At 36.9% G+C, this 21,010-nt stretch overlaps 1 protein-coding gene and 1 long non-coding RNA gene across 2 annotated transcripts in view; one reads left to right on the top strand and one right to left on the bottom strand.

Moving 5' to 3' along the window:
* Positions 1 to 7,385: 7,385 nt before the first annotated feature.
* On the bottom strand, positions 7,386 to 19,279 carry LOC136998750 (uncharacterized). The gene is made up of 4 exons (XR_010889284.1): positions 18,682 to 19,279; positions 18,376 to 18,480; positions 9,580 to 9,934; positions 7,386 to 8,949 (listed from the first exon to the last, which is right to left on the bottom strand). It is a non-coding gene; the product is annotated as an uncharacterized lncRNA (long non-coding RNA).
* The window catches only part of mdy (midway), an 82,991-nt gene continuing 78,813 nt past the window's right edge, over positions 16,833 to 21,010 (top strand). Inside the window, exon 1 of the mRNA XM_012374159.2 lies at positions 16,833 to 17,337. Within this exon, the coding sequence (XP_012229582.1) occupies positions 17,216 to 17,337 (122 nt within the window). The 5' untranslated portion in view covers positions 16,833 to 17,215. The remainder of the gene's footprint in view (positions 17,338 to 21,010) is intronic.

Here is a 21,010-nt window from a genome sequence, read left to right as displayed (position 1 = left end):
CCTATACTCCCTGAAATCTTTTGCTATTGAATATTTTCTTACTTATCGATTATCGGAAACTATTTTTGTTCGATAGTGCGAATTTGCACGACAAGTGCGTTCTATGATTCTATTGTAAACTCAATACGCGAACGATTCTATTGACTAATCGAAGATGAACAATGCAGACACAGACCTTCGTGAAACTATGTTTCCCGGAACTATGTTCGCCGGGTTCTCATTCCTCCTCAAGGGGAGAGGAGCCAAAGCTCTTTGATCGCAGCGGAAGCAACTTACATCGCGTTCCGAAATCACTGCGTGGTCTCTTTGATGCCGTCTATCGCGCGTCGGTATACCCGCATCTGAAAATTGTACCATTGTCGCGATTGTTTAATTTCGCGGTTTCTCCATGTATGCTTTGTCGACGTAAATTCAGCCACTATGTCGATTCCTTCCCCCCGTTAACTTTTGCAATCTCGTCGATTTTTTTGGAGCGGATGTTCCAGCAATCTGTCGATCCAAATTCGCCGAGCGCTTTTAAATCTCAATTGCGGAAACGTAAAAACTCTCTCTCTCTTTCTCTCTCTCTCTCTGTCGGCCGTAAAAGAAGCAACGAACGAAGATGTGTCTTTTGTATGAAAAAGTCGAATATATAGAGAAGGGGAATAAATTCACGTGTACGGTCTACAAGCGGCTTTATACGAGCACGCCGGGATGCTTTAATTTAGGGAAGTCGACATACACGTCGAGCGCGGACATTGATTTACCCACGAGCTCAGCGGTTCGATAGGAAAACCGAACAGACATCAAGCATCGGTGCGTGGGGCGCGTACAAAGGATACCGCTCACCGCTCTGTGATCGGAAGCTGTCAATATTTGTCTGCGTCAGGTAACAGAGAGGTCAGCAATGAACCGTAACGTCATCAATTATCTCTTACATACCTTCACCAAACGACTCGCGCGTCAAATTTGTCTTGTCCGTCCTGTATCGTCCTGTTCTACCTCACCTTTGTATCATCCGATCGCGAGCCACCTGCTGGCGGGAGCGGTTGAAGGACGCGAAACCTTTTCCGATGGAAATTGTCTCTCGACGGCCAAAAGCAATAATGACTCGACCAAAATTCAAACCCGTTCAGTCGGAAATTGTTTGGAATGTTGAGCTCCAATAGCGAATCGATCTGCCGCGCGCACGTTGTGTACTCCATACGTGAAAGTACTCGGCGGTCGTGTGAGCACCCTCGAAAGGTAGTTAGGACGAGCGAACAGGGCCGGGAACAGGGGAATGGCATTGGGATATTTCACGGAGAGTGTTACGAGTATCGGTGGGCCACCTTGACCGACGTGTCAAGGTCTTCCACACGTGAAGCTATCGGAAATGTGTTGATAAATTACATTCATATTTATATGTTTATCGGAATAATTTGGTTCTATATTTTCAGCATTATAATTACAATTTTTTATTTAATATGTATTATTAGCAGTAAATTTTGAAAAAAGTTTCGCCAAAATATCGAAGAAATGCACTCTTTTCTTACATTTTATGTCTGCAAATTTGAGATGGCTTTCCGACTTGAAATTTTCAAATTTCCTATCTCTGCAGCAACGAGGATTTCGAATGCGCCAATGACGCCGAATTGTGTGCAGCCGATGTATATATGTATATTACATATTTACCCTGATATCGCAATAAAATCCGCGTTGCGCCTTATCCATATTTAGATTACAATGCTTTACATTAGAGACGATATGGGCGAAGTGGCAATACACGGGGGACAAAAGTCGCTCTCGTGAGCGGTTTTCGAAAAATCGGAAAACGTCTCGCTGCTTGCCGCGGAACTCGTGATTCTGCAATGAGACTGCAGCGGCGCGCGGAGGCTCTCGGGGAGCACCGAACGTCGTCGCTTTTGTTCCACCGAGCTTTCGGCGTATGTATCCGAACTCGTAAAAGGGATTCGCCTTTCGTTCGAATCCCGTTCCCGCCTTCGGCCCGTTTCTCTCTCGGGAGAGGATGAGATTCGAAGAATTGTCGAAGGGGCTCATGGTTTACACATCGTGACGGCGCTCTCTCGTCAAAACCCGTAAAAGCTCTTGGGGACGATCGACTCTGAGAGCTAGCAAACGGTCAAGGAGATTCTCTCACCGTTCCCGATTCACGATCTGTGAAAAGCTATCCGCTACAGTCTCGACATTCATCTTATTTTCCTTGCTACGCGCCGCTGTGCTTCTTGGCACTGATGGCCTCGTGAGGCCGCAAAGTAGCGTCGATTTTACTCCGAATAATAAATTTAACCGGTTCACATGCCCACTTATCAACATCGGCCAGTCGAGGGTACCTTCCTAAAAAGCTGCTCTATTTCCATTGGACGTTTTTAAAAGTTTCGAGGGCGCACTTCCGCATGCTTCGACCGTTTCCGCCTTCCTGGGGGGAAAAGTTTTACCTGACTGTGCGGCGAGTAAAACGCGTTTTGATATTTAATTTAGAAAGTTTTTAGCGGCGCAGAGAGTGTATTTTACTAGCGAGAAATCTCGAAACCGGCTAAACGCATTCACTATTAAAATTTCATTGTTTTCATATATAATCTTGATATTTTTGAGTTAATTTAAGGGAGATTATAATCGCGATTTTAACGAAGAATTTTTTTCTCCACGGATTATCTCTCGGTTTTGTCTGTCAAACTCCTATTTTACTTGCATCGGTGAATAAAGAGAATTGACCGCAAACTAGCACCCGATGTTCGCAAAACTCAATATATTTCTAAACCAACTTCGTCAATACATCCCATTTTATCCTTTCTGGAAAAGAACTTTTAATGAGTTCGCGTACACTGTTTAAAGATTTAAAGTTTTGCAAGCTTCAAAGAGATCGTGCCATGCTTCTCTAAAGTATTACAAGCGGGGCGGAGCATTATTATGACGTACAGAACGTCTACGATATTACATCGTAAAAATTGCCTCTGTATATTAGTTCCTCGCTGCCTGTTCCTTATCAAAAACTCAAAGAAAAATGCATACTGTGAACGGGAGAAAAGAAAAAGAAGCCTTCGAATATCTAATAAGATTACAAGAATCCTTTTAAGAATGTATAAGATATTAAGAAATCAGTTTCGGTTAGATTTAATCGTGATATTTATGTTTATGTGATAAAATTTTAAAAAATTGGCACAAGAAAGGAATACAACAGAATGATTTTTAGTGCTTGTAAAAGAGTCATTCTATGAAACACGATACAATAAAATTGTACTCCTTCCCCCCCCCCCCCCCCCCATTTTATGTTCCGGGCGTTCAAGTCTCCTCACCGTCGAACCACGGAGATAATGGCAATGTGACTGTAAATAATTGCTAAACGTGACAAGCATCAGCGGACGGCGGCCATGAAGAACGAGTGATCTTATAGTTAAGCGATATATATATTTCACACAAGCACCAGCAAAATTGATCGCACGAAATTGGCCAATGTCGATGTTATATCGCGTCGCGACTATGCGAGTATACCAGGCGAGTATTCATCATAAAGCAGATACATAGGTAATAACGGGAGACGGTTGAGCCGTCGCGGACGACGCGGCGCATACGCTCGCTCTATTAGCATATAATTATCTTTATGCGTCTTTTATGATTCATATTTAAGACCGGTTTCATCGCTACCACCCAAGCACCACTAGACTTTGCGTAGAAACTGGCTCAAAGTTAGCAACTTTTACGATCGCACTTGTTTCGAAACTTAATGTACTACGCTTGCCTGTTATCGGGCCCACCACGATTCGCTTGTATCCTTGTTAAACACGCCCCGGAAAGTACTTACAAGAGGGAACACGCGCTAAAATTTATCACCATACGTGCGCACAGTCAACAGTTGCGATACGCGTCGATTATGTTTGCTTTGTCGCGCCAAACTAGCGAGTTCCGAAATTAATTGAATGACGACGATAAGATCAAATATTGTAACGACGACTTTTTATAATACAGTCGAATTTTTTCATATTTTTTCTTCTGGTTTTCTCATTTTTCTTATTTCCTATTTTCCCATTTTTTTATTTCCCTCTTAGTCTTATATTAATATTATAATTATTATAATCAATTGCAGCAAAAAGTATAAATGCGATATTCTGGACATTTTTTGTAGACGTTTACCAATTTACTTTTCAATATTTTTACTTTTTAATATTAATGTTTCCACCTATTTCAAAATTAAATATATATTTCACAAAATTAACTACGTTTATTTTATTTTAGTTACATTTATTCTTTTTTGACACCGTTCTTTGATATCGTGTTATATTCGCAAATTAAATAAAAAACGGTAAGCATTCTACAAAAAACGTCGGGATATCCTCCTCACAATTCTCTATGGCAATTTATTAATGAGGTTTGTTCATTCAACAAACTGTGCATCAAACTGTATCAACAAACTATGCATCAAAAACCGTATTTTGATAAAAAGCATTAAATAATTAAATTTATTAAGATAATTAAGTGTAAAAAGATATTCACTTACATTAAAATTATATTGAATATTATATTCTAAAAAATTTTCATCTTCAGAATTCTAATTTTTAATTACTTTTTTATACATTAAACATTTTTTCTATGTATATATATTAATGTAATCTACATTTCTAAATAATCTATATTTCTAAAATTTTAGAATTAATTTTATGATTTAAAAGCAATAAATTGTACATGTAATTTACGTAAAATTTAAATTTTTTATTTATTTGTAAAAATTCATAATGTAGATAAAAATATAATTGCCAAAACGTGATCCTGAGCAATTATAATAAATGTTAACAAATAAAAAGAGAGGGATATCAATATTTTTGTATAATTACATAAATATAATAAATAAATGACTCACCAATCGTTGTACCTTAACTAAGTACGCCTTCAACTATACCTAGCAAAATTAAAATTGAATTTTAATTATTGTAAAACATCATACACTTTATGCATTTTAATTATTATATATTACTTGACTTTCCCAATTTTAATTCAAACAAAACTTAATGCAATAAATTGTATAAATTATTATTTAGAAAATTAATAAATATTCAATAAATGTTTCAATTAGTATTTTAATAAATATTATTAAACATTTTCTAATAAATATTTAGTAAATTAAATTATATATGTTGCATTATGTTGTTATTAAAATTATATACATATTTAAATAATAAAGAAATAATTATTATTTGTATTATTTATATTCACCAGTTAAGATATTGCAATTTGCTGCACGCGTTGCAGCATTCGCCTCAGATTGCTTCGCATCAGTTCCATCGAAGATTTGACTTTGTACACGCACTTGGAGCAAACAAGATGAACGATGACTGCTTGGTAGTTGCACAAAATCATCACACACGAACATACACAACTACTACTACACTTTATCCATTTTAATTCCAAATTTTAATATGTTGTTTAGTTAAAAGTATACTGCGCTTAGATTCTTTTAAAAGAATATAGGAATTATTTTGCGTATTTGTGGAATCAAAATTTGATATCAAATTATACTCAATACTCACCGAGATTGTAACTCTTTGAATCTATGGTCCGATCACTACACGATTGACGCCACTAATTGCAAATATCCGCGGTATAAATAATATACGCACACTCGGAACAAGCGAGACAAGCAACGACTGTCTTGGCGATCGTGGGAATATTGTCAAGCGCGAAACATAACCATCTAACAATTACGTTTCATCTGTTTTAGTTCCAATCAGCTGAAATTTCAATACGTATTTAATAAAAAGTATACTGCGCTTAAGTTCTCTGAAGCAAACGGATTATTTTATATTTTTACGGAATCAAAATTTCTGTATAGTCACTGGCAATATAACCTGTTTGAACCACGATCTAACCGCCAAATAACTAACGCAACTAATTGCGAACATTCGCGGTAAATCATATGTTCTAACAATCGCCCGCTACTTTAATCGACACTCCCGACAAAAATTCGCAATCACTAAGCACTTTTATCACGCAATTACTACGAAAAACGCGCCCAATTAAACAATTTACGTTCGTACGATGTCCGAATCCAACGGAAAAGGAAGCCAGTGGCTAGTAGCGTCGATAGAGCAAAACGGTCGGTAGGATAGCGGTCGGTAAAATAGCGGTCGGTTACCTTAAGAATCATTTCCGGTTTGATTCGCCACAGCACGAAGACTTCACGAAATGTAAATTGTGTAATTGCGCATTTTATCATAGTAATCGCGTGTTATAAATGCATAAAGATTGCGAGTTTTTATCGGGAGTGTCGATTAAAGTAGCGGGCGATTGTTAGAACATATGATTTACCGCGAATGTTCGCAATTAGTTGCGTCAGTTATTTGGCGGCTAGACCGTGGTTCAAACAGGTTATATTGCCAGTGACTATACAGAAATTTTGATTCCGTAAATATATAAAATAATCCGTTTGCTTCAGAGAACCTAAGCGCAGTAAGTATACTTTTTATTAAATACGTATTGAAATTTCAGCTGATTGGAACTGAAACAGATGAAACGTAATTGTTAGTTGATTATGTTTCGCGCTTGACAATATTCCCACGACCGCCAAGACAGTCGTTGCTTGTCTCGCTTGTTCCGAGTGTACGTACAATATTGAATCGCAAAACGTGTTAAAAGTTAGATTTTTAGGATTAATATGTGCGTGTGGATGCATTGCGTATAGCAAGTGTTGTGTTGTAGCAAATTGACGTAAATCCGCGATTATTATCGTGCGCGTCAATTTTCGTTTGATAGTGAGGTTAACAATAGTTTTTTGTTCATCATTCAAATATATTGATATATTTTGTTGTCTTTTTCTTCGCCAAAATATTATATAATTGCTTAGAATCTTTGACAATTACACTTTTGTCAGTGGAAATGATATTTTTTTTAAATAATTGATAAAATACAAAATTTTTTAAAAGTTATATATGAAATTAATTATTTTTAAATTAAAAAATTACAAGATTTTAGAAGTATAAATTATATAAATATATACATAAAAAAGAAAACATTTTTAGAACAAGTAAATTGTCAAAGTATGGTTGCAATTACATAGCATTGGTACGATAGAAATAAAGCTGTATTCATTAATATAATTGTTTATACGACTATTGATATGAATCGTTTTCTTTTTTTTATCGTAAATAATAAAATTTAAACCCTTTTTAAATATATAACTTTTTGCAAATAAAGCTACAGAGTAAAAAAATTGATACATTATATTATTTTTTGTTTATAATTCCGCAATAATCTTTAGAAATCTTAAATAATCTTTTAATTATTGCTTAATTTACAATTATTATAGGTATAAAACTATATTTTATCTTGCGTTTGTGTTTTGTACATCGTTACGGCGTAATAAATTCGCAGCATGAATCCTTTATGAAGTCCAATTAGTCCATTCAGTAGGTTAACTTTTGAACATATGTATGCACAACTAAAGTTTTCGATAGTCATTGATTTTTCAGTAGAAATAATGCAGAAGACAGAATCTGTAGTTAGTGAAGCAAACTGCAACACTTAGGCACACAATTATAATAGCAGTTAAACTCCAATATTTTTTTCTAACTTTTCTTTTTTTCTCATTTTCTTTCTTACGCAGAGTTTTCCCACTATTTCACATTTATCTGACTACGTTATCACGTGAGAAATCAAAAAGAAAGAAAGAAAATGAGAAAGAATAAAAAATATTAAACGAAAATAAAAAAAATATGAGAGTAATTGAGAGAATAAAAAAAATTAAGGGGGAAAATAAATGTTTAAATTTTATTATCGGGTTCTCACATTTATTTATAATTGCTACAGGAGTATATTACACAATGATGCAAAATGTCATGTAACCATTGTAGGAATAAACAATTAATATCTCACGTAATATTATAAATAATAAATTAATAATAAATCAGTTACTTAATAAAATTGCTTCGTCGATGTACGATGGCTGTCAGACGTCCTCTTTTTTCCTCTCAGTAATTCATCGCAATTATTCGTAGGAGATAATTTTATAATACTTCTTGCGATCGCGCAATGTGAATAGATAATAATTTCCTTGCGTCGTGCGAATGTTAGCAAAATAATAGCGCGCAGACAATCGGATACGCCACGTTTTATAATTTATTACAATAGATCACAATAGATTTTAAAAAAACATAAAGAACCACAGACATCGCGAGCTAAAACAATATTTTAACGCGCTACTCGATGAATGTTTTGTTTTTTTATGGCCAATGTTATGCGGTACGCGCGCTGTTTACTATCATTCGTCCGAAGACTCAAGCAGAATAAAAACGGCAGTGAGGATGGTTCCATATTATTATTTTCATATCACGACTGCGATAAATATAAGATTATCAGCAATTATCGTATTAACAATTGCGATGGATTATTGAGAAGAGGAAAATCCGGAAGGCGTCGGACATCGACGAAGTAATTTTGTTCATTATATATTACTTGCAAAATATTCATTGCTTATCCTTTGATCATATAGCACTTAGCATTGTTATATAATATACTCTTATAGCAAGTATAATTAAATATGACGATTCGGCATGCGTATTTTATCATGCTTTTTGTTATTTGTTAAGATAAATTGCACTTTATTAAACAATTAATGTTCCTCGGGGGATTATTATGCGTTTCTCTACTTTTTTCAAACGACAGCTCGAAAAATTAGAGCAATAAAGTACAATAACAAAAACATAGCTACATATTCAGATAGCATCGTGCCGTTCAACATAGTCTACAGCTACGATTGCGGCTCCAATGACCCGCCATTGCCACCAGCTATGGCTACCCATTAATTTAATTAATACGCATCCATTCGCGCCGGCATGCGAGCGACCCATTTTCGTCCTTTATTTCGTGCTATTTGAATTTTACTTTGACAGCTCGAGTTTGCAAAACACACACGCGCGTTTTCAGCTGTGCTTGTGCCGGTTCCACAAAACTGCAAATTTTTCGCCAGCCACCCATCGAAAACTGTAAAAAAAATATATATATTCAGCCGCAGGCAGCGGCCATCAGGTTAATGAAGGTGTCTATAATAATGTATTCTTCGTTAGACATAGCTAAATAAATTATGCATGCAGAATATTCCGCCAGCTTGCCATTACGGTTGATTTTTCGTTTTGTTTCATTCTAAACGGCACACAAATAATTAGAAATAAAATAAAGTAACTCGTAAAATAAAAAATAATTAGTTCTCTAAAAAAATTGATTAGTTCTATTTTTTTGTGAGAATTTTTGTGAAAGTAATTCGTAATTTTACATTATTGAGAATTATTATATGCTTTAACGAAAATATTACTTTTTGCAAATATAACATTCGTGACTGTACGTTACGTAAGTAATAAAGCTGCACATTTATATTCGTACAGTTATTGTTATAAATCTCTCATCTTATTCACGTTATTTTTAATACTACGCATTACGCGTTATTATTCCATATTTCCTATTTATTAATATATTTTGTTTTAAATAGTCCATACGTTGCGCATTTATATTGTATTATACGCATTTCATTATCCTGCTTTAAATGGAATTTTGCGTGCCAGATAGAACATGAAAACGGAGGGGGAGCGGTTAGTTTGTTTGATATTTATTCCTTACCATTAATCGTATTCAGGAGTTACCATCAGCGTAGACAACCGCCATGCAAACATACGCGAAGTGCTGGCTGGCTGAATATCCTGCGATCCCGACGAGGCAGGAAGGTGTAAGTACCGTGTTAGTCTTCGGGGTTATGTCGCAGCTAGCAGAGCTAACTAATAGCCTCTTAGCCTCGGCTTAGGGAGGATCACGCTGCAAGCGACCGCACCCTCCTTGGCTCTCAGACTCCGGAGCAAACCCCTTAACCCTGGATGCGATCCTTAAGCCTGCGCAAGGCTTGCAAACGGCCGATTTCCTTCTGCTTCCGTCTGACGATGGATTAGCCTGCGTCGTTGACTGATTTTTAAGTCTTGACCTGAATATAGATCGTGCAAATTGCATTCAAAACGGGTTTGTAGTAACGCGGTCCGTATCTCTTAACGGTCTGGCAATTAAATAAAGTAGATATAACATTTGAAACCTTATTGTTACGACACCGTAAAATGATTTATTAATTTCCTTAGTAAAGAAATATTTGAATAAAATATGAGAATAATTAAAATATATTAAAATAATGAAGTAAAATATACATCATGTTTTCTGAGCAATTTTAAAATTTATAAGGAAAAGGTAAAAATAAAGTCTGTTCTGTTTCGTCCTTCATGCATAAAAGTTAAAATGTAAAAAGCGTAACCCTTGATGAAAATTATCCGAAAAGCAATGGCTTACAGAAAATATGTGTGATAGTCTATTATGCAGCATCTAAACTCTAGAGCATTTTTGTAGAGTCTCTTAGAATTCAGGTATTAAAAAGTTTCCAATAGAACATTATAATACAGAATGTGATCGCTGATCCTTATGAAAATATGCACCAACACGCGGACACACCCTAATCTTGCAGTCACCTCTATGCACAGCACATGCGACATTATAAAAGCAATAACCTTTACGGACGCTTAAAGCAAGTTTCTTAAAGCATTAAATAGCACAGGTGCATATGCATCAAGTTCGCCAATAATTTCGCAATGGCAAATCTTCATAGAAAATTTCACAATAGAGCGACAAAAGAATTCATTGGGCGAGAATAATGCTCGGCGCGTAATAAACCGGCACAAGCGCAGAATTTATTCAGTAACGTATCGGTAATTCGTATCGATGCGAAAAGTTTAGCGAAGCATTACGACAGTTTCGTAAACTCCCGGCGGATGCAATATAACGTCATTATCTCGCGGCGCACGCTAAAGAACCGACGCATTGCAAGATTTACAACGGCGATGTGTAACATCTATGCGGACCTTTATCGACAACAACGGAACGCTCCCTTCGGCCGGCGACAAAAAGCCGATAGAACACACGTAAACAAATCCACGGGAGTTCGGGCCCGCCGGTCCACGACGTGCCATTCATTAATTAAATCCCGTTTAAGTAGCCAAGGCATTCCGACCGGCGGTAAATAATGGGACAGTCGGCGGCGTGTCCCGATAAACTGGTACGTCTGGGCCGCCCTAACTTGAACGTATATGCCGCCGTTTGTTTCCCTGTGAAATTAATTCGAGCTCGTGGGAGCTCGCTCGGAAGGCCGGACGGCCCACTGGTAATATTTCAAAGCGGTGAAAAGCTGCCGATACAACGGCGACGTCGGAACTTGTCTCCCTTTTGGGCTACTAAATAAATTAATTACCAAAGTAACGCCCAATCGTGATCTCGCCTCGAGCGGTTTTTTTTTTCACATCCTGTTAGCAAAGCAACATGTATTGTTTATTGCATAATTTCGAGTGCCGGCGCGCCTGAATGTCTGCCGTTACTACTGCGTCGCGATGTCAATGCTTTACTACTTCTTTAATCATTGTCTATAAAAATATAATACACACGTTAATTATCTATCTGTCTAATTAATATTTTTCACTAATAATTCTGTAAAATTTCGCGAATATCAAAAAATGATAAAATAAAAACTCGCGAAAGGGAAATAAACCGTAACGAGACCATAACGGATCTCGAGATCATTTTGCGAAAAGCACGGTATTTCGTGCGCTCGTGATTATGATAGTTTAATCGCTGGCGCACTAATCGCGGCTCGTGATCTCGAGAGTGTCGCTGCTGCGGGCAAACGATGATGATACCACGTCGTTCGGGTACACGGTGCTTGAATACGAAGTGCGGATCCCGGTGACTGAATCCATTTCGAGGACGGTTTGCAGGACAAGGGGGCAATAATCCCGGGGACGGTGGCAGTCCGACCAATATTGCGAAAGTTTCCGAGCTTGCTCTTGGACTGTTAAACTTCAGCCGCTCGTCCCTTCCGGAGACGACTGACACACGACCGCGAGACAATAAGGAATACAACTCAATGTTCTGCAAAAGTCGCTAGACATTGACGGATACTCGCAATTTTTCCCGAGGAAAAAATTGCGTCATATTTTAAGAGCGAGGTACATTCGCCACGCGCATTTGTCCGTTGCTTGACAACAATAGTATACATTATTAAATGTTTCGCGTTCAAACTGTATCTATCATCAGATAAAACTGGAAGTGAGTAATTTTACAAACTTTATGAATTATTTATCTTATGTTTTGTGTAACGAGTTGGCATTTTTTGTATTAAACTTTTTATTAAACTTACACATGTAGATTAAAATAATAACAAGTAATAAATCTCAAGTTTTCTTTAGACATACTATAACTTATAACAAAATTCAAGACATAAATCTATTTATAAATTTATGTAACAGAGAAACATTAGAAAAATCGGAATATTATGTACAGTGATATACGTTTTATATCTGGATGTTTTAATTTTTCAACTGTTTTTCTTATATTACGTGTGACACAAAAATTATAAATAAATTTCTGGAACTCTGTTCTAAATTATAGGTAATCTAAAATAGATTTTCGATTAAAAGAGAAAACAGAGAAATGAGCCGCCATTTTCTTTAAATTAATTTACTATTTCTCGTAATATTATTAACAGTGAAACAAAATTTATTTTTGTGCCGGTTCTTTTTTGTCTTTATATCTATAATAAAAACGGTTGACCAAATAGAAGTCAATGGCCATAAATTACTGAAATTTAAATATTTGCGTCATTATTACGATTTGAAAACGCGAAGCATCAAATTTGCAGGCGTCAAACGGTTTGCAATAAAATTATCGGGCGTACCGCTTACTCGCGAAACTTTCATTTAGCGGAACTATAACCCGTCGCGGATCGATTTTCCTGACGCTGCACGCTTGCGTTTACCGTGGAAATTTATGCCACCGATTCTCGCGTTATCGCGATCATTACGACCGATCCATGTGAAATCGCGGGATTATATCGGATCCGAACAGACGTGCCCTTTTCTGCCTATAGGTCTTTTTGTGACAGTAACGTATGAGATGTACACACGAGTTCGTGCGCGCAATCGATTGTAAATAAGGCTCGAAACAATGTTCATAAGGGGCTTAATCGACTTCCGTGATTCGTCAAGATCATTTAACTCATTACTCATGATTTTTTGTACAAATTCTCACAATTTCTCGCGCGAAGTATGTTTTACACCTCGTATAATTCTGTATCGATTGTTACGGATATACTCGTATATTCATATCATACTAATTTCAAGGTAGACAAGAACACTTGCTCGAGAGGAAATGAAAATTTTTTATACAATTTATTTGTAGAATATTTCTTAAATTTTACTGTGATATATTAAACATTAAGTTGCAATAAGATACAAGACCAAAGTAAAGTTTTTATAAAGTTTATGCTAGAAAAATGTCCTGCTCTTTTCATGGCAAAAAAAATTATCTTTTTTTGCAATAAACGAGACGTTTTAATTATAAAATTTTAACTGCGCAGAAGAAAAATTCTGCGATTGCTTTTACAGATAAACTATACTCGCGGTTCGTATTGTTTAATTTTATATTCGTAAATATTGGCGAGGCGACTTTACGTCTTGCCGTACGATTTTTGTGTGACTTCGCGATCTGCGGTCTCGATGATGTGTCGTGCTATTTTGTCCGGTAGAATTACGAAAATATTGTGCTAAAGTTACTCGCGCAATAACAACAATCGTAGGAACGTAAGCGATTTGGCATTACTTCCACAATTCATGAGCGTTTGCTTTAAATATTACTTCATCCTTGAAGTGAGTCTTATTAATTATGGACCCACTTCCCCTTTGTGCTTTCTCTCATATCTTGCATTATACATCAGGTCGGTGTCGAATCTTCCCAAAATAAGTATCAGAGAACTAAAAGAGATATCACCGGATAATGAAATTATAATAAAACCTCCGGCCGGTCTCCCGTGACACATAAAACAGTACGCGTGCAGGGTCACGGTGCTCGAAAAGTCAACCGTAAATGATGGATCCTGATGAGCCCCTGGATACCAGCACCGGTGGAATATCTCATTCTACGGGCGTCCTAAAATGCCTGTTAAAAGGCAACTGAGGATGGGCGCAGTAGCAAAAGCGGCGCTTCCAAATCCTTCAAAACTTCCGACGGTGATAGCGGTAGCGCCAGATGTCTACTGGCTACCGCGTCGACATGTAACTGCGTATATAGTGTAACGTGCTCGCCGTAGCGTACTTGGTAATACCCGCGGTTGGCCGTAAAGGGAGTTCACAAACGACTTGCACGCTTTTCCTCCCACCGCATTTTCCCTACCGTCCTTCAACGACCTCGCGCGCACGGAATGCGCGAGTTCGCGCTGAAAAGCGCCGGCGAGTATAGATGCGCGACATGCAGCGTTACTACGTGCCGATCCGGCCGTCCGCGAGGTTTTGCAGGGTAAGGCAGGCTCTTCCCTTTGTACGAAATTGTTCGCGGAATTCCTGCGAAGCACATCGATAAACAGTTCGCCTCGATTTCGCAAGATTTAATTTCTCAGTTATATTACTGGCTAGTAAGTCATTACAATTGTATTTAGGAAAGAACTCGATCAATACAGAATTTAAATAGAACAATGCAATTTATTATCAATTTTGCATATCGCGAATCTTTTAACGAAAATGTGTGTCGTCGAACGCTAGACAGAATATACAGTTGAATTTTTTGAATAAATGAGCGTAAAAATACTTATTCGAAAAAAAAAGTAAGAATAGATTATTATCGGTATAAGAATATGATTTAAATTAGATATGCTAGTGAGCGCCTTATCTCTGTGATTGTAACAACAGAGCGACAATTTGATAATAAGAATGATACTGATAGCAGGGAGCAAAGTTTAGATTCAAGCTGAAATAGAAACGGATACGGCGAACGTTTACGGGAAGGGAAATGGTGCTCGCCTTTGCAATAGTTTACATTTTACAATAATCTTGAACTTTGACGATCGCCAGTGGTACGAAACGGAATGAAAAGCTAGATTGTACTGCCGGTACGTGCCAATCCGCTTTCCCCAGGTTTCATATAAAAGCGATTTTCAGCTGCGAGTCTTTGGACAAGTTTACCAAGGGATGTATTAGGTAAATACGCGATCATTCTGTTTTTCCGTATATGAAGATTACGCCAAATAGTTTATTACCGGACGAAAGTTTACTTATTATTCTGTGGCCAATGCATACTACTGGAATAGTAAAAGTCCGTATAAGATTAGTATTTATTTTTCCACTAGATTAAAAAGTAGGTCAGAAAATTATTTTAATTTGATGTATTTTCGCATTTTCTAACCAATTTTAAACCCACTTTTTAATCCAGTTTTCTTAATGAAGAAAATTATTCAAACATATAGTTATATTTTTTGTTATTCTCATATTTACATATCATCGTCGATTCAGAATATTAATAAATCAGAATAATTGTTTTTCAATTTTTAAATTAAAGTAGTATAAATAATCTTTTTATCAATCAGTATTGAAATGCAACGAGCAGAAAAGAAATGAATTCATGAGGTATACATATATATCTGCGAAGAATGAGGGATTTCGGGGGAAAATCGGCCTAAACAGTTCGCAGCACATCACGTTCCCGTATAATAACGGATCGTGGAAACTCATACGCGTCACCGCTCCGTAAGCCCGCAATCTACGAGGGTAGATCCCCCATACATTTTCCAAGGATCTTTACGGCTCTCAGCGCCCTGCGCCGTGTGTACTTTAATTAGCTCGAGATTCCTCGTCTCGTTTAGCTTGACGGTACCTTTCAACCTTCGAGCGACCGATTCTAGCGAACATTCGCGAAATTGTCTCACGTGCCCGGGCTCGAGCTTTATTTGCCCTGAACTTTGGCACTCCGGAGCCAGAAGTTACTCGAGATCGAAGTTCTACGCCGAAGTGACAGCGTTGCGTTATCTAAAATCTTAATGGAAGTGACGACACGGTGATTACCTCGTCGTCGATGGGACTTTATCGCTTGGGATATGTCGCCGGCGAATGTTTGATTTAGCAATGACCGACGACGACTCGCCAACTAGGTTGATCGTAATTGGATAGTAATATGAGACAAGCGTCAAATGACCTCATGAAAGTAGATCCTGTTCTTATTGTACTACAAGTTGATGATATAAAAACGACCTTCTCATTGAACATTAGTTAAAGCGAAATGAGTGACTTGTAATTAGCGATTACTGATAATTTGTTGTCATTTTTTAAGTAGCAATTTGTACAGAAATAGAGCTGCAATTTGTGCACATTATTTTCAAATGCACTAAAAGATTCGTTTATGTGCATTTTTTTACCTTGCGTCATTACTATCTCATTAATATTACGTCATTAATATTTGTACAGTGATAATCTTTTATCAGCGTCAAATTAAAATAGGAGTATTATAAAATTTAAAACTACAAGTACGGAATTGAATCGTAAAATCAGATTATGCAACAGACTGCAATCAACTATAATTACTTATTTTAATTGCCGAACAATATTATCCATAAAAGGATTTAAAAACTGATCGGATTTTAAAATTAGAGAAAATGATTTGGAATTTATCTGATACTCTTTATAGAGATTTATGTTTGCCACATAGTTATTTATAACCATTTATAAATTGACAATAACTTTTTATTAAATGAATATTTTCAAGGAGAGTATAGAGAGAGTTAGTTAATTACCTAATTACGTAGACATTTATCTAGAATAATTCCAGAATAAATGGCACATTATTCGATTTTATCTTACATAATTTATTACTGTAATATTATTTACTGCAAGTTTGCTAGCCTCAATTATTTTCTTTCAAAGAATAATACACAAGAACATATACATGTGATTCGTGCATGTTTCGTAAGCACGTGAGTCGGCGTGATTTAGTGAATCCCCTCCAATTCCGAAGACCGTTTGGTTACGACGAGCGTTATCTATTGTAAAAGTAAAAATAGATAAACAGTCATCTGTAGATAGAGCTGCATAGTAATCATCAGCGTCGTCGCGACTACGTCGTGTGGCGAGCACGACGCGTGCGAAGAAGTCGAAAACAGATAAGTCACGGCGCGCACAACTCGGCGTACACGCCTCTCGCAGGCAGGAAGCTTTTTCGTTATCAGTCGCTGTTGCCGCCGTCGTCGCGCGCACAACTCTCACTAACAGTGGAAAGCCGGGAGCGGTACGTGCCGGCTCTCGCTTTCGCTCGCGCGAGTCCCTCTCTGTCGTTCCAAAGCGTGCCTCGTGGCGCGTCGTGTAACGTATCATAAACACGCGTGTCTGTGGCTCTACGCGCGTCATACGACAACATGACGGCCGAAAATGAGCACGGTGACCTTCGGATGCGATCGCGCAGAACGAAAAGTGTTACGAGGGCGGAGGAAATCCGGAAGGCGGAACAGATGGTCCGCAGATCGCAGCCAGATAAACCGTGAGTACGCACTGTCACAGACTCCTTCCGCTTGTCCGCTTACGCGTTCCGAGCTTTGCGTCTCCATCGGCGTGTACCGCGATGTCCGTTCGTCACTACGACACGTTACCATCGGTACGAACGACGACGACGACGACGACGACAACGACTGGGATTGCACACTGCACTATAATAGCAGCGTGAACGGCATCAACGGCATCACCAAATACGTAGCAACGCGAAATTTTTAGCAGCCTCGTGAGACGCACGACGTAACGAACGCGCTCCGTTTAACGTGCGCATGCGTTTTCCGCATCGTATCTGACGAAACGCCTCGAGAGGGGATGCCCATTCTGGCTGCACACATTCCATCTCGCTCCGTTCCACGTTTCGTGTCCCGTCCCAACGTGCGTCGTAATCGATGCGGAGGTCAGGCGCCCGGCGTGTGGCGTGCGGTCGGCCTACAGTTCGTTTCACGGGTATGGATACCTCCGACGAGCTGATCGCGAAATAATGAACTCTGGACAGGTGAATAGCGTCGGTATTGGAGAAAAAAGAATAGCGATGTCGCGGTATTGATTTCACATTGGTTTTTTCATGGTCACTTTTGTCTTTTTTTATGACGTAACATTCCAATAAAATGAGCATATAAAACGTATCGTCTTTGATTTGTGTCAACATGTATCGAATATAATCTATGTTTATTATTACACTTAACGTTCGGATAATATTCTTAGAAAAAGAATAATTTTTTAAGAAAAGTTGATGTGTGATATGCGAATAGAGGAAAATTAAAACAACTTAAAGATACTAGCGAACATTGCACTTGATATAAACATGTTTGTATCATTAAATGAGACGTACGTGACATTAATACATCGCTTGACATGCAGTCGAGCATTTAAATATTTGGCTATAGCCACATAAAGCAGAACTTTATTAATTGTTTCTCTCTCTCTCTCTCTCTTTTTCTCTCTTGAATAAAAATATTGCGATAAAATGATCTACGGAATAATTGAATATCGTTTATGATAATAATATAGTGATTAAGAGTCTCACCTTGTAAAGTGATAGTCTCTGTTGACGTCCAGTCTTCATTCTGAATACGATTTGCAGTGAACGTGAACAACATTGGAATGGTCCCAAAATAATTTAGAAGGCTATCTGAAAAGATTGGTAGAAAATAATTAATATAAGATAGATAACATTGCGCAGAACGTGTATTAGCGCATAGTTAATATAAAATGATATTTAATCGAAATATCGGATAAAGCAACAATCTATTTTTCCTTTGCATATTTAAAATTTATAATCTCGTTAACCTTTGCTGTATGCAAAGTTGTACGTAAACGTTTATCCTCTTACGTTTTGCATGATAATGTCGATTGATTATAGACCATTTCTTAGATGATATGTACTCGCTGTTCAATTGACCTTGCTTCAAGAAATAACATTGTATTGAACTTGTTTTGACAGTGTTATTGGATCTATAGAATGTATAAAATTAGATGTCTGTATCAAGGAATATTAATCATTTATAATGCAAGTGTTTACTTCGAAGTTTTAGACTCTCGCTTGACTGGACAAATCTCGCTCGTCAAACTGGGATAAGTTTCTTCCCGATTGCATATAATTAATGTACGCTGCTTGCTATTTCAGAGCGTCACATCGAAACGATCTATCCTATTCTGTCGAAGTGTCTATCATTGATAGAGTCGAACTAGAGTTTGACTGCATTATGCTTCAACTTTGAATGTAAATCAATCTTTAACGAGATTGATCGAATTCGAAGAACTTAGGCAATCGTTTTGAGAGAGTCGCAAAATTCAGCCTCACGAGAGGCACTTCGATTTCTCACAATGTTTGCAAAGAATATATAAAGTTATATAAAATATGCGAGAAAGAGAGATAAAATATATAATATAAAATACATTTAAATTTTTGTGTAAAATTAAAAAGTAGCGCAACTATAAAATATCAGTTTCAATAATAAATAGATTTATTCTTGCCGTCAAATGTTACTGATTAAAACGCATGAATGCAATATTTAGAATTAATAGAGTATTGGTTTTCAACACATTTCTTGTGACGTCGAGATACAGGTTCAAAAGTTAAGCGAGTCAATGTTTATACTTACTCGTGTCGTACGAAGTCGAAGGATTTCCAGTTTGCTATTGATCGAAAAGCGATTTTGCAGAGAAATTAAATATTCTTTGAATAAATTCTTTTTCGTTATACGATTTATTCTTTACATTATTCCAAATAATCCATATTATTTTTGCACGGCTCTTTATCTTCCATTAATGATTAACCTGTCAATTATCACATACCATCATATACTCGAATGAACATGGAAAACATGTTATTTTAATTGAAGTGAAACAATACCACACAAATATCAGTATGTTAAATTTGAATAATAATGTACGGTAATTAACGTTTATTTCTAATTTAACGTTCGGCATTGATATCATTTTTTTATCTTAAAAAAATGTTATTTGTTCGATTAATAATATTGTTGTCTTGCTAACTATTGCTCGTTTGAAAATAGAAATATGCTTTTTTAAATGTCGCGTCGTAGTGGGACATTTATTTTCAACAAATTGGAATCAGGCGGAACAAATATGAATGAATTGATATTGGTAAAAAGTACAAATAAACAAAAATGTCGGCATGTAAAATGTTTTATTCAAATAATATCCATAAAATGATCATGCAATCTTGTATATATTATACAGAGACGCCTTTTGCTATTGTAAAGAACGATGTGAAGCTTTTACATTTATAATCTAGATATCTTTCGCATTTTTAGTTATATTCCTTTGTATTCAAAGAATTCAATGCTTTCATTAATTAATATTGCGATTAATTGGTTTTAATAGAAAAATATTAAGCTCGGAAAGCTTGTATCAGTATACTTTCATACGCGCTGTCGAAGCTAAGTAGAAATCGCATAAATGACCTAATTTTATTAATGAATTCAATCTATCTCATATCATTTTTGGCCGCTTTCGTCCACTAAATATTGCAAGTGGCAAGGTTCCAGGTCAAGGTTAAGGACAACGAACTTTCGATCACGTGAATGCGCGAACAGTTTAAACGCCTTCATGCGCCCCGGCGCGCCTAATTAAACTCTGGGTCGTGCCGAGGTTTTGCTTCGACGCCTCGGCAACCCCTTCGCGAGCTAGTCGTCACTCTCCAGCGACTTCCGGAACGCGCCGCGCGCGGCTGACGGTTCTATAGAGTGGAATACTCGACGAAATACGCGTACCGGAATACTAGTTTCCTGCGCCGTTAATTAAAATGTTAATTCGGGAGACGCGACAAAATCGTTCTGACGCAACGTTGTTATGCTTCTTTTTTAATAATCTATTCTCATGCAACATGCAACTTATGTAATTTTGCATAATCTTTTATAAATGTTGTTATTCTGAAAATTATCGCTTCTTTACGTCACAAGAATAATTTCAAGAAATCAAGCAAAATTTATTATTCATTTTATAGCTTTTAGATATAGCAAATAAGATTTATAGCTTTTATTTCATAATAAGTATGATTAATGATACAATGTCTATACTTATTTTTGATTAACGTTCAACATTGCTTGAGGTATATAATTTTGCTCCGAGCTCAGAAAGGATGCACGTTCGATCTTTTATTCCCTCAGTAATGTTGCAATTTTATTAAAGCTTAA

The sequence above is a fragment of the Linepithema humile genome, chromosome 3 (assembly GCF_040581485.1).
Source record: "Linepithema humile isolate Giens D197 chromosome 3, Lhum_UNIL_v1.0, whole genome shotgun sequence".
Classification (NCBI taxonomy): Eukaryota; Metazoa; Arthropoda; class Insecta; order Hymenoptera; family Formicidae; genus Linepithema; species Linepithema humile.
This window is presented reverse-complemented; position numbering and strand designations above follow the sequence as displayed.